At 37.8% G+C, this 17844-nt stretch overlaps 1 protein-coding gene across 1 annotated transcript in view; it reads left to right on the forward strand.

The window, feature by feature from the left end:
• The window catches only part of MCTP1 (multiple C2 and transmembrane domain containing 1), a 285266-nt gene that overhangs the window by 114372 nt on the left and 153050 nt on the right, over positions 1-17844 (forward strand). The window contains exons 3-5 of the mRNA XM_062017784.1: positions 11498-11640; positions 15888-15967; positions 16893-17001. Coding sequence (XP_061873768.1) covers positions 11498-11640; positions 15888-15967; positions 16893-17001 — 332 coding nt within the window. The remainder of the gene's footprint in view (positions 1-11497; positions 11641-15887; positions 15968-16892; positions 17002-17844) is intronic.

A 17844-nucleotide genomic window follows, 5' to 3' on the forward strand; every position in this document is an offset into this window, starting at 1 on the left:
GTAGATAACTGTGCCAGCATTCATCATGTATAAAAACATTTACCGGATGTTTTCTGTAAAGGTACACACACTTGTTAGGTAGGCAGTGCTTGTCATCTGTGAGTAAAGATGCCCAAAATTCATGAAAAGACTACTGAAGCTATGTGCCTTTTTTTCTGCAGAGAGCAGTTAGCTTTGCTTAAAGGCAATTAAAACTCTGAGTTCCAAGTGTCAACAGGTACAGATGAACATTGCCGAGTGTAAAATCTAGATGGATGAAAATACATTCACTTTCCTTTCTGCTGCCACTTTTGTCCCTCTGCAACAGTGGAGTGATTTCTCCTCCCCTTGCAGCCTGCCCTTCTACCTCAGGTAGCAAGGTCTCATGAAGGGTCCTGAAGACAGGGGTTCATACCTGATGGTGATGGGGAGTAGTTGTCCTTTTGTGATGTTGAAAACCAAGGAGGAAAGAGCAGAGAAGAGGAGTAAGAAATGGGGTTGCGCACTCTCTACTAATGTGCTACAAACAACTTTGTCCATTTGAGCAAATCCCTTTGCAGGTGCCAAAGTCCACTGGAGGACATGCTCAATCTGTTGCTTTGGCTCCTGTTCTCAGCTTGACATGGTGCTTGTTCTCTGACAGGTTCCTCCCTGTGCCTGTACCTCTCCATCCAGCAAACAGCTTACATCAGGTCTACGTGCAGCATTTTTCTTCTGATATCTTTATGTTTGTATCATAGCCAGGAATTATACACTCTAGGAAGTCCTCACCTGTTCATGGTACCCTGCAGTCCCTTTGAAAACTTCCTTTGCCTGGGAAGCTGAAGAAAAGTCAGTCCATAGTTTGCACCCTACTGATCTCTTGTTCTCCCTTTTATTTCAGTAAACATCTGACCTATTGTGTTTCTCTTGATGCCCTTGGGGCATTTTTCCTCATTTCTCCATCCTCAGAGGGAGAAAACACCTGAGGAAGCTGCAGGGCAGCGTTATATGCCCTTTCCTAAGTCTTTGAGGGGGAGCCTATTCCCATAGGAAGACCGACTGTTTCAAGTAAATTGTGGATTTATTAAATAATTTGAGAGCATGTCTTAGCAGCTGTCTCTTGGCAATGAAAATTTCTACAAGAATTCCAAAATAAATTCAGCCTTGATACCTCTGGCTGGAGACAGCAACATTTGCTGTGAATGTCCCCATGGCAAGGTCTGGCAGAAGCTGCCTGCGAGTGCTGGCTCTGTGCCATCCTCAGCAGAAACTGGCAAGTACGGACATTTTGCAAACACTACTGTCAGCAGGCTCATACACTGTACCAGCTTCCTCCCAACCCTGCTATTTAGGCATCCAAATAAAAAATAGGTTTTCAGGAGCTGCAGAGTACTTTCAGCCAGAATTGACATCTGTGGGTAGCAGCCTATTTAATTTAGTGAAAATTTAGTTTAAAAAAAACCCCAACAGTAATAATTCCCTGAATGGAGATTTGTTTATGAGAATTATGGAGCATATGCAGAAATGTTTATTGATATGAGTTTATTGATATTGATATATGCAATTATGAAATGCAAAAATAAGTTTTCAGTTTTTTCAAACATTTTTCGATTAGTTGCTTTGACGCTTGAAACTCTCAGTTTGAAGTACATTGGGAAAATTCATATGCTGTAAGGACAGCAGCTGTGTGGAGATGGACCGTGTGCTACGTAGAGTTATTGCAGGTTTAGAAATCAGAATCCATATTAAACAACAGGGTTTCTGTGATTTTAGAACACTATAGATGTTCTGATTACTTAATTTCTTTCTGATCCATTGAAGCTGATATCAGAATCTCCATCAGTCTAAGTGGACCAGAATTTCCTCTCTTGCAACCGTTATGTGTGCAAAATAGTATGTACAATATATTAAAATCCCATAGAAATGTAATAAAATGAAAATGATAAAATAATCCTTACCTTCTTGGAAGAAATGCTGTCAATAGGTTTCCTGTATTCTCTAGAAAAAGCTATTTGAGGGATTGTGCTTTACGATTAAAAACAAAAGCTAGAGAAACTCTCCAGTTAACACTCATAAGTAGCTGTTCAGAGGTAATCTTTGAGGCTTTTTTTTGATGTTTCAGTTACAGGTCAATTAAGAAGAATAGGAAGGAATTCTAATGACTCTTGAAGTACTCATACAAGTGTAATGTAAATGGTCAGTAAGAAATGATGCTTCTAGATACAGTGGTATAGCTTTAGATGATGAAACATTAGTGAGGCCCTGGCACAGGTTGCCCAGAGAGGCTGTGACTGCCCCATCCCTGGAAATGGTTAAGGGCAAATTGGATGGAACTTGGAGCAACTTGATCTAGTGGAAGATGTCCCTGCCCATGGCAGAGGTGTTGGACTAAGTGACCTTTGAAGGTCTCTTTCAACCAACACCACTCTGCAATTACATGATATAACTTCAAATCCAATACAACTTGAAATTTAAAGGAGTCTAGCTCTCCAAAAATTATTTTCTGAGGTATAAAGTCAAGGATTTTTCCCCATTTTAAGGCAACATTGGTCTTTTGTGCCCATTCATATGGTTTTATAATGCAGTATGAGAAAAAGTAAAATTGATATTCAAATTGGTTTGTAAAACTTTTCTGACAATCTGACAAAATTAAGTGATGCTTCTATCATTACATTTTTGCCAGCCTTGTTAATGATAGGTACATAATGCTTTTGGATTAGCACAGCAATACAGATAAATTATCAAAAGCAGATTTTAAAACAGTATTGTTCTGGTCTTAACTCATTACTTAGCAAATACGGTTGTAATTAAAGGTAGAAATTAGGGTTTTCAAAGTTACATGTTGCAAAACTGAATGAGACAAAGATCTTTCTCTCTCATACCCTAGTCCCATTTTCCTTCTGGACCTTTCCTAAATATATTCCTTTTTTGATGCTTTAATATGATGTAAAGCAGCATTTTGAACTATAGTAGGTATAATTTCACTGGAAATCCAGTGAGCCTTTATAAAACAAAGATCTTGTATTATCTCAGTCTGTCACATAATTACACTTTTTATTACTTGCACTTCTATGAATAGCATTTCTAATGGCAAAATGTTCCTTCCCTTTTCTTTATGTTCAAGAAGACATTTTTAAAAGAAAAGAATGCCAACAATTAATCCTGGCTTCTGCAGTCTTTTTGGACTGATTTCTCCATTGATATCCTTGCAAAATGTTTAGGAAATAAACCAAGGCAGGATGATAAGCAGGGTGGTTGTTTTTCATTGTTATGAAAATCAGTTTGACTGGGAGTATTAACTTGTCTTCATATCACGAGTAAGAAATTAGCCGATTTTCAGTCAGAATACTGCATCTTGAATTCTGTCTTGATTTCTAGCTGACTTGCTACAGTCATATTCGTGGTAGTGCTCACTGTAATAAGAAATGAGAGTTTTGCCAATAGGAGAGGATAATGATTCTGCTGTAAATATTCCCTTTCTGGTTACTGTCTGTCATTGATACTTTTCTATCATCCAGTATTTGGTGACAAATGTTGCCATTTAAGTTAAGCTTTAACACAAAAGACAGCCATCATGCAAAATGAACCTTCTGGCTAAGAGCAGTACAAGTCTGTTGTTAAGACCTGGCAGAAAGCAAGATGAGTGGAAATCTTGCATTTCTCTCTCTGCTGTGTCATCTTCTCTAAGGTCTGTGACTGTAAAAATTCAGAGCTATTTTCTCTGTCTAAAAATGATTTCAGCATTGATAGTGCTCAGAATTTTACTTCAACCCAGGAATACCACACTACTGTGTTTCTCTACAGTATGGCCCTAACTGGACAGCACAGAAGCTCAGATTTATGAAAAGAACTTGTTGTATTTTTTTTCTGAAATGATATACAGCTCCCAGGAGACTTATATTTTTGTGTATTTCTTGCTGTGACCAAACACAGGAAGGTGACTCACAGGCACAATCCATCCCCTAGTAATTTTGATTGAAACATGTAAACATGCACATAAGACTGCTACAGACAGATGAGGAAGCTTAAGGAACTTCATGTCATCCACACAGGCCTCTGCTTTTCATAGCAGTAGCACCATGTGGAGACTTTGTGTGAGCTACTTGTCATGACAGTGAGAAGAAAGGAGGAGCTGGGCTTCAGTGAGGACAGTCTGTTACAGAAGAGCACAAATTCCTGTTAGAGGCCAAAAAGCTACTTATTAGTGCAGTAGGAGCAGCAGGAAATACAGGGTGTGAGGTGGGCTCTCCTTTTGTGTTACCATTATTCCAATCCCTTAGGGCTCATCAAAGTGTCAATCACACTAATTGCCTGCTGATTGACAAATACACTTCTTCCAAAGCAAGCATGAGCTGGCTTTGAACTTGTTCAGATTCTTTTAAGTTGTCAATCTACAAGCATAATATGGAACTTTTTTTCTCATAAACTATACATAACTGTAGTTGTGATTCTCTTTTTATTAATTATGAAAAAGATAGCAATGAATCAAAATTTGTTTGCAGATTATATATCTGTAACACTAGGGATCAGGTTCTTTTGGCTATAGCTTTTAAGTATTTGAATGTTTTTACCATCACTTAGAAATTGCTATTTCTCATCTAAGATCAGTACTGAGAATAAAGCATGTTTTTTCCATTTTTCTTCCATGATAAATGCACCAGCTAATACATTTATGTAATAATATATCTCCTATATTTCCTTTTCATTTTCATTGCTTTAGGTTTTATAGGAATGTATTTATCATTCACTTGAATTTCATATGTTGATATATTGTGTAGTTAAATGGGTTTTTCCTTTGCTGGACATATGGAACATAGTTCTGACATTGCAGATTAACAGATGCATGTGTTTGCTGCTGCTGTTCTTAGAGCTTTCAATCCTTTTTCACTTTCTATTCTTAAGAGAGGGAAAAGCCTGTGTGTTCCTGGGTACATCTCTGGATCTTTGTATGAATGTAGGTGATCATGGAATAAGTCTTCTCAAGTCATAAATGTCTCACTGAGGCTTTGCATCCTCTAGCTAGAAAGTAATGGAAGTAAAGTGAGAAAATAATTGTCAATTGCAAGTCTATGTCAAAAAGATTATATAACTGGAAGATGCAATGTATAAAACCAAGAATGAGCTGTGCTTTTTGGTTCCAGAAGTGGTGGAACTTCTGATTGATTTTGAAAAGCTGACTGTCTTGAAAAACAAACCATCATGCTTGAAACAATTTCAGACAGATTTTAAACAATTTCAGGAAGATTATCATTTCACTCCTGAGGTTTTCCCTTTAGGGGCAGAATAAACAGTGTTTCCGTTGATTAAGGGATGTAATTCTGTTTGTATTAAAGTATATTAACTAAAATGATAATTTGAGCTGCAAGGAAAACATTTCTTTGGCATGTTTAAATCCTGTTTAAATTAGCCTGACTTCAGCCATGCCTAAAATGAAATATAAATGTTTTCTTCTCATTAGGCTGACTATTACAAATTTACTTTTTGTCTATTATGTCTTGTGCCAGTAGGATTTAAAATTCTATTTCCTCAGCATAATAAGTATTCACTTAAATGACTATTTACTAAACTAAGAAAAGATACTTATCGTAGGCTACAGGGAAATATAGAATTAAAGCTGCCTCTTTGTTTGTAGCAGAAAGATTCTTCAAAAGAAATACTAAAAGCTGTGATTGTTATTACAAATATTTTTTTAATGGGCACTGAATATTTAAACTTTTGTATTCCCTGTCGACTTTTGAGTCTGCATCCTGTAACATCCATGTGCTCACTGTGAGTTTGAAAATGGTACCTTCATTTTCAGGGTATTAGTTTTCCTGAAGTGCTTTGTATCATTTAAACTAATCAGTGTCCTTTTTAAGTGAATTAGACCAATAATTATTTACTAAGTGGTCAGAAGGACAGAAAGTAGGATTATTTATGGAAAAACGGTGTTTTAGTGTTGCAGTGTTTAGTTGTGATGTTTAGGAGGCTGATGAACACCAACATGAAGGTAGACTTGGCAGTTCTTGTACAAGACCAATAATAACAAATACTATTTTTATTTATCAAATTAATATACAATAATTTGTGATAAGTAGATTCCCTACTTTTCAGAGTAAAAGACTGGACAGACCAGACTTATTCTTTTATGTTTCTTTATATGAGATGCTTCATATTGCAGCGAGAAGGGGAAGGAGGTCCATGTCAGTGAGAGCACTTCATGCAATGAATCCAGAATAAATGTTTATATTAATAATTAAGCTTCTCAGGAATTGTGACATCAAAGTTATTGTGCATCTCTGTGCACCTCTAGTTTGTTTTGTAGATCAAGTGAAACAGAAATAAATTAAGAACATGCTTTTGCCTCAGTTTTGCTTCTAGAAATGTGTATATTACCCAATTACTTGTGGCGATGAAAAAAACTGTTCCTAATATTTATTTGGTATCTACCCCTTTTTACATTGGACTTAATCCTGCAGAATTCCTTCTATATCCCGTGCAGCAGCAAATCTTATTTAATTTCTGTGGTTCACAGTAATACTATTTGAAGCTTCTATTTTTTTTTCAAACTGTTAGGCTGAAATTGGTCTAACCACGGTATTTGTTGTGTATACGTGCTGAATACAATACTCATGATTTACATTGGGAACTGGACAAGGATGCAACATTTGTAACATAACTGCTGAGCCCTAATACCTTGTAGGTAAAAAAAACCCCAAATGTCTTGAGTCCAAGTGGTCTGCTTGACAGCAGTGATAACTACCTACATGGAAGACATTCATGAATTGTTTGCTTTTCCTCTATGGCTAAAGTCATAGTGAGAGTAGAAGATGAATTTCTCTGGTTTGCTCAGTTTTCTTTTCTGAAGTCTTTTTCTCAACATGCTTAAACCCAGTTACTCCCCAGGGGAAAGTTATTTTTGTAGCTTAAAAAAAAAATTTAAACTAGAATTTGAGTTGTGCAGCGATGAGCATCTGAACGATGCAAAAGCTTTTGTGGCAGTCACTCTTGTTTTTCAGGATGGACTTGCATATGGCTGTCTATTTGGTTTCAAAAGTTAAACCATGAGCAAATAGCAGTGGTGGAGAAATTAACACATTTAACTGCTGTAGTTAAACAGTTCTAATTAAATCAGTTAATTGCTTGTGTAATACAGGTACTTGATAGCTCACTGTTTTTCTAAAATGTAATTTCTTTCTTCTTGTTACGTGAAGCACAAAAACATATCTACCTGGAACAACAGCTGAAAGATACTGGTTTTCACCTATGTTCCCTTGGGGTTTTTGTAGCCTGTATTCTCTCTTTTTACAGTAAGATTTTAAAATTTACTTTCAGGATTTCAGTGTCTCGATACCGTATGCTACAGGTAGATCTTCAGCTGAGGTTTTTTTAGATATGTTGGTAGCTTGATTTTGTTCACACTGAGTTAAATGCTAAAATATTGTAAAGAAATATGGAAACTTTTGCCTAATCCTTTCTATTTCATTAGCAGCTCATTACTCACTCTCACAGTTACATTCACCTCAATGTTCATACTTAACTTTTTGTTCAGTTAGCAGTTTATCGTGTTGTATGAAATAGGATTTCATTAAGAAAAAGAGTCTGTTCAACAAGTGGCCTAGTCATATAGAAAAGCCTGTTGTGAAGCCTCAGGAGCCAAGTAACTAAACATATACAATTCACTGAGAATACACATTCTTTATATCCAATCCAACTGATAATTTTTCTGGCCAAATTTGCCTTTGCTGTATTTCCAACCTATCAAGCTGCTCTGATTCCCTTTGAAAAGCAGTTTAGTATTACTAATACCTTAAATATTTCCCCAGCAAAAGACATTTAAAAATCTTATTTTATGTCTGCTTACAAGCTCTAATCTGTGTCCTAAACTTGCAAAGCAACATCCACTTTAGGAGATATCGGCACAGAGAGAGGTGTTAGACCCTGGTATCATTGCTGATGGGGAGCTGCCAGACTGCAGACTCCTCCAGCTCCACGGGGTCTGGTCTCAGCAGCTGCGATGACGGATAGTTTCTCCACTGGACTTTGACAGCATCTTTAGGTGTCTGTTCAGCTGGTGTGCCTAGGAAGAGCGAGCCAGCCACCCTGTGCTGAGAGTCTTTGCTGCCTAGGCACAGGGAACGGTGGTGCTTCCATAGGACAGCAGTGACTCAAAATTTCTTTTTTTCTGAGAGAAGTTTTTAAGCTCATGAGTGAAGGCTCGTGATGATGTTCTTAACTGACACAGATAGGATAACTCTTCATGCAATTAAGCCTTAGTGTATCTGACTTATTTATATGGTTTAGTAAGCAGGAAACTGATGAAAAGTGTGAGATTTGAATAACATGGGTTCATGTCTGATATCGGGTTCTTGCAAGCTCAGTCTGTGATATCTCTGATTTTTCTTTTCTGGTTTTGTGCAGTGAACTCATAACCACAACTAACAATAAGATCCAAAGCAAACAGAATTCATTTTTCTCTTAAATAGAGCAAAAAATATGTGAGTTGAAATGTTGGTGTTGATGAAAATTGTATACTAAAACATTATTAGATAATATATTTAAAGAAAGCATTGACATATGCTTGATATGGTATTAATATGGATACACAATTGCTGTATTAAAATTTTATCAAATGTATGAAAATTGTTGTTACAATATGTATTAAAATTGGAACCCTGTGACACAGAACAGTGCTGGAGATGGCTGGATGCAATTCAGCAGAACTGTGAGAAAACCAAGATTTAGCCTCTGTTCTACTCCTTTTGCCATCTCATTCTGTGAAAACAAATGATTGCATGGCTGATTAGATTACATGTTTTAAAATCTTTCTTTCTTTAAGAAAAATTATGATCTCTTCAAGGAATGGAAAAGCTCTGTGAAGAGAGTGGATCTCGTAACTGAGCAGACCTAATGAGTTCTCAGCTTTAAAGTAGAGAATTGTTGAAGAAAGTTTCATAATGGCTCTCAGCATTCATAATACTGAGATGCAAACCCTGAGCTTTTGCAACACATTATAAGTGCAACTAATGTTTGACTCACCCTATTACTAAATTTACACATAAAAAAATAATTACTATTACATTATTCGACATCTAGATTCTAAACTAGTCATTGGGTATTGTATACAACAGTATTTTACATCCATTTCAATTGACAGAAGAGTTTTTGAGATTTGTGAAACCTGTATGATAAAATGTAGTGCCTAAAGACCAGCTGTCTGCCCTTCTGGGCAGCTGTGAGGAAAATCATTAAGGGGAGTTGTGACTTGTATTACTGTTCCTGATTTGTTGTGTCCACCTTAAAAGTATTCTTGAAGTACCACAGAATTAATTCAAATGTCTGATCTTTGCTTTAGAAAGCATCATCACTACTTGAATATCTGAGGAACAAGTTAATTGTGGTAGCTCAAGCATTTTTATGCCACTGAAATTGTGCCCCAGTAAACAGATGGGAATGACAGTGACCCCGTCACGTGCAAGATCAGTTTTCCACTGCCACAGTTTTTCGAAAGGAATACATGATTTTAAGTAAAGAGTGCTGACATCTTGTGGCTGCATGAAAGAGTGCAAAGAGCTCTGATCATCCCAGCCTTTGTATTTAGAAGAGCACGTTGTAGTTTCCCAGTGGATGTAAACACAAACCTCTAGAACATCCCAGTCTTGCGAATATCGTTAAAAGTTTTAAAAAACAAGTCTGTCATAGAATTTTGCTGTTACTCAAGAAGACGAGATTGTTATTCATGTTAGAATTATTATTGATTCTAAGGTAATCCGGATCAAATATCATTACATCTCAGAAACAGCCAAGAGAGAAACAGAAATATGGATCCAACCCAGTATTTTTCATTAAAATTAATTTCACTTACATTACAATGAAGTCTTACCAAGTGGCATTTTAGGGAAGGTATTAATTTGAATTTTCTATCCATCTTTTTTCTTGTGTTTAAAGACTTAGCTGTGTTTTTTGTAATGAAAATATCTGGGAAAAGATGAGTAGCCTTTCTTCGGTCCACTACAGAGACAGTGGTTTCATGGGGATAATCACAGGCACAACTTCTGTGTCTTGTAGCTGTGCCCCACAACCCTTCCAGCTGTAAAATGACTGCCTTTCTGGCAGGACTAATTCCCAAATCCATTTGCTGGCTGATTCCTGAAATGTTGGTGCTGGTCCAGGGCAGCAGGCAGTGGAGGGGCCATGACAAGTGCTATGGTTGCTCCTTCCAGCAGCAGCAACGACTCATTCAGCCCTCAGTGTTTGTCAAGCTATAGCCTCCTACTACTCAGCTGCTGATCTCTGTTGTGAGACTGCTAAACATAAGCAGAAGAGGCTTTTGGCCCCTTCTGTCCAGTGCTTCCCCGAGTTCATTCCCTTTCCCACATGTCAACTCTAGTCACTGCATCAGCAGTTGAGGTCAGACTGTGGGAAACTGCATCATAGTGTGATAATGACCACGTAGCAAACCTCAGTGTGAAACCTTTTGGAGGGGGAAAGTTTTAAACAGAAACTGGTTTGGTCATATGCTTTCATCCTCTCACACCTACATGCTCACATTCACAAGCATAGATATGTTGTCTGGGTCACGCATGACAGGTCAGGTAAGGACACCAGTTGACAGGCCCTCTTCACATCTCTGAGGCTCCTGCTCATGGGGTGACTGTGTCTGTACTGGTTTTGGATGTGCCATTTTGTACCCTCTGGTAGCAAGCAGTGGTTTATCTTTGCCGTCAGAGTGCCATCAGTTGTTTGCTTGCTGTCCTGTGTCTCCCCACACAGGAGTCTTGAGAAGATGACACAGATATATATCTGGATGGCTACTAATCTCTGTGCATGCAACACATACCCCACCAAGAGTCCTTCTTCCACCAGTTATTCTGACACTTCCACACCCATGTCCCAGCCATTTTCCACTGGCACCATGTTTAACATTTCTTTTTCAGTTCCCTTCAGGGTTGTTAATGGTAACTCAGCACTATCAGAGGTCTTAGATATATGAAATCCTACAGGTTTGTGTTCGTTGTGGGAAGTGTTTGGGCTTTGTGGACTGACTTTACAATTGATTTGCTCATTAGGAGTGTTATAGGAGGAGTGTCTGTGTGGAAGAAGGAGAGCTGGACACAATAAAGAGGTACACTACAGGTGTGAGTGGTGTCAGTGCCTTTTTGAAGGTAGAATATAATTAGATTAATATTTTACCAAGATAATTTTAGCATCATAATATAGTTTTTGTGATTGCATTAAGATAAAATCTTAATCTTAGTAAGGACATAATTCTATCGCCTAAAAACTACAATGCAGTAGCCAGTATTTCATCTATGACTTTGTGTATGGATTGCAAGCAGAGAGTGATGCAAACACCCATTTCATGTTAGCACGGTGAATTAGCTGAGTAATAACACTGTGGAAAATAATGAATTGTGACAATAAAAAAGTCTTTCCTCAGCTGCTGTTTTCAATTTGACTACATGTAGAAATTATGTTTACTTCTGCTTAAAGTAATTTAGTCTCCATTCATTTATCACATTAAAAGGACTTAACGGTATATATGTGTCTTCAACAGGAACTAGTGATCCATACGTCAAGTTCAAACTTGGAGGAAAAGAAGTGTTTAGAAGTAAAACAATACACAAGAACCTCAACCCTGTGTGGGAAGAAAAAGCTTTAATTCTTATAGACAGCCTAAGAGAACCATTGTATATAAAGGTGAGATACCGTCTTACTTACATCTGTCAAATTAAAACAGAAGAGTTATTGATAAAATTTATATTTTGTAATTCTATACATTTTTATAAATGTAATCAGAAAAATTTCTTTTGCAATTTTGCATTACTGAAGACTTTTTAGAGGTTAAAATCATTTAAATTACATCTATATAATGATGATGTCAAAGTTTCAAAATAGCCAAACCCAAAAGGAAAATACGAAGCATTTTTGTTTATTTCAGAACGTAATTGTTTTATACCACTTCAGTGTGATCTTAGGTGAAGGGCAGAGAAAGTAAAGTATGTTTCATGATGAATACAGAACCACAGAATGGTAGGGATTGGAAGGGACCTCTAGACATCATCATCAACCTCCCTGCTGAAGCAGGTCTACATAGATATGTCACAAAGGAAGGCGTCTAGGTGGGTTTTGAAAAACTCCAGAGAAGGAGACTCCACACCTTCCCTGGGCAGCCTGTGCCAGTGGCTCTGAAATGATTATGGCATCCCTTTTATTTATGGAATTCTCATTGCTTAATGAATCCTAATCTATCCCATTAAAAGTAATACTTTGCAGAGGTTATTTTGAGAGTTTATCAGTAAGTGTACCCAATTCTCCTAGATTTTGATTTTCTGTTTGTACCTGAACACAGTAGATTTCCTTATATGTTTCATAATGCTTTATGCACTTAAAAAAAAGATATATATTTAACATTGTAACGCTACTTAGTATATCACAGGTGAGGTTGATTTTGTCATAATAGAGGCATTACTTATTCCAAAATAGCAAACAGCTTGAGTTTAAATCAGAGAGGCCAGCATTGCCCAGAATAATTAACAGCAGTGCCACTGTTGCTTCTTAGCTATCCAATTTGCAATGAAGACTAGATAAGCCATGGTCATTGTTTTATAGACACTAAATTGATGCTTTTCTGGCCCCAGTAGTTTATGGTGGTCTGTATCCAAAAGTGATCCTTAATTGTGTACAACAAATAGACAAAAAATAAGTTCTAAAAATGTTACCAGGAAAGCTGTAGTCTTTGGGCTGTAAGTAGAACATACATAGATCAAAAATACTTTGAGAATGATTGGAAACTGAAATTAAATAATGCTTCAGATCAGTATCAGTCTTAGTCTCAAGTATTTGACAAAAAATTTTAACTGCAATAGGAAATTGTAGGATTTTTTTAGTAGATTAATGCCATTTAAACAGACTGTACTATGTACTATGTTTCTTTGTACTGTGTAATACCATGTACTATATATTCTGCTCAGATAAATTACATCATTATTAGAAAAGTGTAAAGATAATTCTAATTCCTCAGTTGGCATTTTCCTGCCTTTATTAAGCTCAGTGACCTGTAAGGAATGGATGTGTGCCCAGCACTATGAAAGAAACAAATTCAAAGAAGGGCACTTCTGGCTACCTAGCTGTGATTTCTTTATGACAAATAGCAGCCTTGTAGTTGGCCACAAGGGAATAGGTGTGTGTATTTTTTTTTTCCCTAGAAGAGTGTGTCAAGTGATATAATCTGTGTCTGTACTCTAAAAACAAGTTTGTGAAGTATTTCAGTTTCTGTAGCTTGCTCAGATATTCTAAGACACAATTATGTTGTACTAAGTCAGCTGAAATTATTTACTTGGAGTTTTCATCTTAGTTTGTAGGAAACAACAATTCTACTTTGCAATATGAACTGAGATTTCATAATCCTCATTAAAATGAATTGTTAGACAGAGAAAATATGACAGTACCAGCCCAGGTACATGAGTGCACGAGAGACTTGTGCTCAGATACTTTCATGTAACGCTGTGAGTCCTGCAACAGTGCTGTAGCCTTTGGGCCATGTGATTTCTGTTCCCAGGCAATGTTAAGATCTTTGTAGATGATGAACAGCTTTAGCTGACTCTTAGAAAAAGACTTTCTGTATTACAGTATTTTAAGTATGTATATAAAAGTTTAAAAGCCTGCACTTTGGCCTCTCACATCTCTGTTAGATGTCCTCATTACTAGCTCTTCACAAATCTCACTTTTACTTAGGGCTGAAGGTATATTCCTCAGAAATTGTCAGGACAGTGTTTGCCAAGAAAATTTAACTTACCTAGAAATTAGATTTTGGTAACTGACATTTCCTCCTCCTCTCCTGGGTTTTTTTTTTTTTTGTGATTTTGTGTCACAACTTTTCTTTGTAGACATCCACCTTTTTTCATTTCTTTCCATCCAAAAGCTGTCCCCAGTTCCTTTGTTACTCTTCCCTCTGACTCAGGAAGGCATAATCCATCTGAAATCACTGATACCATTCCATATACCAGCCACAGATTGTGGATGTCAGTAGATTTGTCAAGACACTTTTTTCTTTTAGGTAACATGTTAAAGGCAGGGTCCCCATAATCACAGAATCATATAATCATAGAATGGTGGGAGTTGGAAGGGACCTTTAGATATCATCTAGTCCAACCCCCCTGCAGAAGTAGGTTCACCTAGATCAGGTCGCATAGGAACATGTCCAGGCGGGTCTTGAAGACCTCCAAGGAAGGACACTCCACAACCCCTCTGGGCAGCCTGTGCCAGGGCTCCCTCACCTCAACAGTGGAATAGTTTTTTCTTATGTTTAAGTGGAACTTTTTGTGTTCCAGCTTCATCCCATTGCCTCTTGTCCTGTTACTATCTACCATGGAAAAAAGGGATGTCCCAACCTCCTGACACCCACTCTTTAGATATTTATAAATGTTAATAAGATCTCCCCTCAGTCTCCTCTTCTCCAGACTGAACAGCCCCAGTTCCTGCAGTCTTTCCTTGTATGAAAGATATTCCAGTCCCCTGATCATCTTGGTGGCCCTGCGCTGGACTCTCTCCAGCACTTCCCTGTCCCTCTTGAGCTGAGGAGCCCAGAACTGGACACAGGACTCCAGATGAGGCCTCACCAGGGCAGAGTAGAAAGGGAGAAGAACCTCCCTTGACCTGCTGGCCACACTCTTCTTGATGCATCCCAGGATGCCATTGACCTTCTTGGCCATGAAGGCACATTGCTGGCTCATGGTCAGTTTATTATCAACCAGCACTCCCAGGTCTCTCTCTGCAGAGCTGCTCTTCAGTAGGTCAAACCCCAGCCTGGGCAGATGCAAGACTCTGCACTTGTCCCTGTTGAACCTCATGAGGTTCCTCTCTGCCCAACTTTCAAGCCGGTCGAGATCCCACTGAATGGCAGCACAGCCTTCTGGGGAATCAACCAGTCCTCCCAGTTTGGTGTCATCAGTGAACTTGCTGAGGGTACACTCTGTCCCCTCATCCAGGGCTTTGATGAAGATGTTGAACAAGACTGGCCCCAGAACCGATCCCTGTGGAACTCCACTGGCCACAGAACTCCAACTCAATTCTGTGCCATTGATCACCACCCTCTGGGCTCTGTCATTCAGCCAGCTCTCCATCCACCTCACTGTCCACTCATCCAAGCCACACTGCCTGAGCTTTCTGATAAGGATGTTATGAGAGACAGTGTCAAAAGCCTTGCTGAAGTTAAGGTAGATGCCATCCACTGCTCTCCCCTCATCTAGCCAGCAGGTTATGCACTCATAGAAGGCTATCAGGTTGGTTAAACAGGATTTTCCCTTGATGAATCCATTTTGACTCCCCCTGATAACCATCTTATCCTTCATATGTTCAGTGATAACTGTCAGGATGAGTTGTTCCATCATCTTTCCAGGGATAGAGGTGAGGCTGACCCGCCTGTATTTTCCTGGGTAATTCTTCTTGCCCTTTTTGAAGACTGGCATGACACTGGCCTTTCTCCAGTCCTCAGGCACTTCACGTGTCCTCCATGATTGTTCAAAAATGATAGAGAGAGGCTTAGACATATCAGTCCTGTTTTCATCTTATGGTATTTCTAAACCCTACAAATTTGTGTAGTCTTCAAAACCCATGATTTTCTCTTTCTCAATAGTGATGTAAGTGTTGAAATAACCCACTTTTCACAATCATATCATGACCTTTTGCCTGTATTTGCATATCTAGATCACATATGTGGTCTAGAAACAGTATACCCCCATGCTTATACATGGTACATTCTGACTTTTACGTAAGCTGTTTACTTTGTGGCTGGAGAGGTGCAGGTTGCTCATCCTGGTTTGACCTGGAAGAAACATGTGACTTAACTCTGGAAAAGGGGTTTCAAGAACCATTCATAAAGCAAGAAAATATCAGAAAAATCTTTCCAATAGTGAAAAAATGCATTTTTCTCCACTGCAACTTAGGTTTTTGACTATGACTTTGGACTTCAGGATGACTTTATTGGCTCAGCATTTTTGGATCTCACTTCATTGGAATTAAACAGGTATGATGCAAACAAGCCTATTGAGTAATCTTTGTCATCATCTGTTAATGTCATATTTATAGAATTGCAAGAAGAATATTACACTGGAAAATACAAAAGCCTACACCACATAAAACTAGCCAAGGAAAAATACTTAGAGAATGAATGTTATTAACTGATATGAATGTTATTAACTGATCACGCACAATATTTTTTATGGTGTTCACAGAGAGGTTAGTTTTATAAACATGTAATTTTTTTTTAGATTATCTGCATTTACAGCATTACCACCTATTGTTTAACTTTTTTAGTCTTTTAATTCATTAGTGTTACAGTTCAGATGTAATTACTTCATTACATGCAAGCACTTAACACAGAGTCCCAGTATCACAGAATCATAGAATCATTTTGGTAGGAAAAACCTTTTAAGATCATCAAGTCCAACCACTAACCTCACACTGCCAAGCCCATCACTAAACCATGTCAGCACCGCAGCTATACTGCTTTTCAATATCTTCAGAGATGAGGACTCCACCAACTCCCTGGGCAGCCTGTGCCAGTGTCTAATAACTCTTTCAGTGAAAAAGTTCTCCAATCCAAATCTCCCCTGGTGCAACTTGAGGCCATTTTCTCTTGTCTTATTACTCTTTACTTGGAAGAGGAGACTGACTCCGCCCTCACTACAACCTCCTATCAGCGAGATGTAAAGAGTGATCATGTCTCATCTCAGCCTCCTTCTTTCCAGGGGAAATTTCGTATTTAATATTTATTTAGGAGTGTTAAGACTGAAATATTTAAAACTGGAAATAGGGTAAATTTGTTACATGATTTTCAAGTAGTTTCATATAAATGCAGATGCCTTTAATTCTCGTGAATCAGAAGTTTCATTATCTGAGAAAAATAAATGCATATATTCAAAGTAAATGCATATATTTTTGTCTCCTAGGTCAACACATGTCACTTTGAGTCTGAAAGATCCTCATTACCCTGACCATGATTTGGGAAGTATATTATTGTCAGTTCTGTTGGCTCCTAGAGAAGAACAACGAGAAGCGGTAATTTTAAGTATTTTTATGTGTGACATAGCTCTTAGAATTGTTCCCTGGTTGCATGACATAAAGCACAAGAATTAACCATTTATTCTGAGTTTAATTTGATTTTCCCAGTTCTTAAAAGAGTGTTCAACAGTGTTTCTGGTGTAGTACAGCATACTTCATGTGAATAGGATCCTCCCAGAGACAGTACAGAGGGATCCAGATGGAACATAAGTGTTCATTAGTTGTAAAGTCAGTTGCAGATATGTGGTGATGATTAATACGGAGAAGGATCAGCAAACCACTAGTGAAGAATTTTGGACCTGGTACTGCCACCTCTAAGTAGGAACACTTGAACCCTATTCCACGTTGAAAGTAAAGAAACTTGAAGAAGGGTAAAATTTCTGCTTTTTGGCATCTAGTGATGAAGTAATATTTGATATTTTTAAATTTAATTGCTAAACATAAACCACAAAATTATTTAGTTTTCCAGGTTTATTATAGTTCCTTCATCAGTCTTAGGATTCTGAGCTGCTTAGTTGTAAATGAAAACATTCAAGTTTATAGATCTTGTAACAAATTCTGTCTCCTGTTGGATGTATTTTACTAGCTTTTTTTCAGTTGGCTTTTGACTTGAGCAGTAGAAACACAACTATATCAGACGCACAAGAGATGACATATTACTTAGGGGTTATGAAATAGTGTGAATTCTTTTGACTTCAGAAAGGCCAAGAAGAAGATATTATTCTGATGACATTTTCTGTATGCTGCAACATCGTCCTGTTCCCTATCTGAGGAGTATCAGTGGGCTGCAATATTGGGTTTTTTTGTTTTTCTCCCAGCTATTATTAAATAGCCTAGTAA

This window comes from Colius striatus, chromosome Z (genome assembly GCF_028858725.1).
Source record: "Colius striatus isolate bColStr4 chromosome Z, bColStr4.1.hap1, whole genome shotgun sequence".
Taxonomy (NCBI): domain Eukaryota; kingdom Metazoa; phylum Chordata; class Aves; order Coliiformes; family Coliidae; genus Colius; species Colius striatus.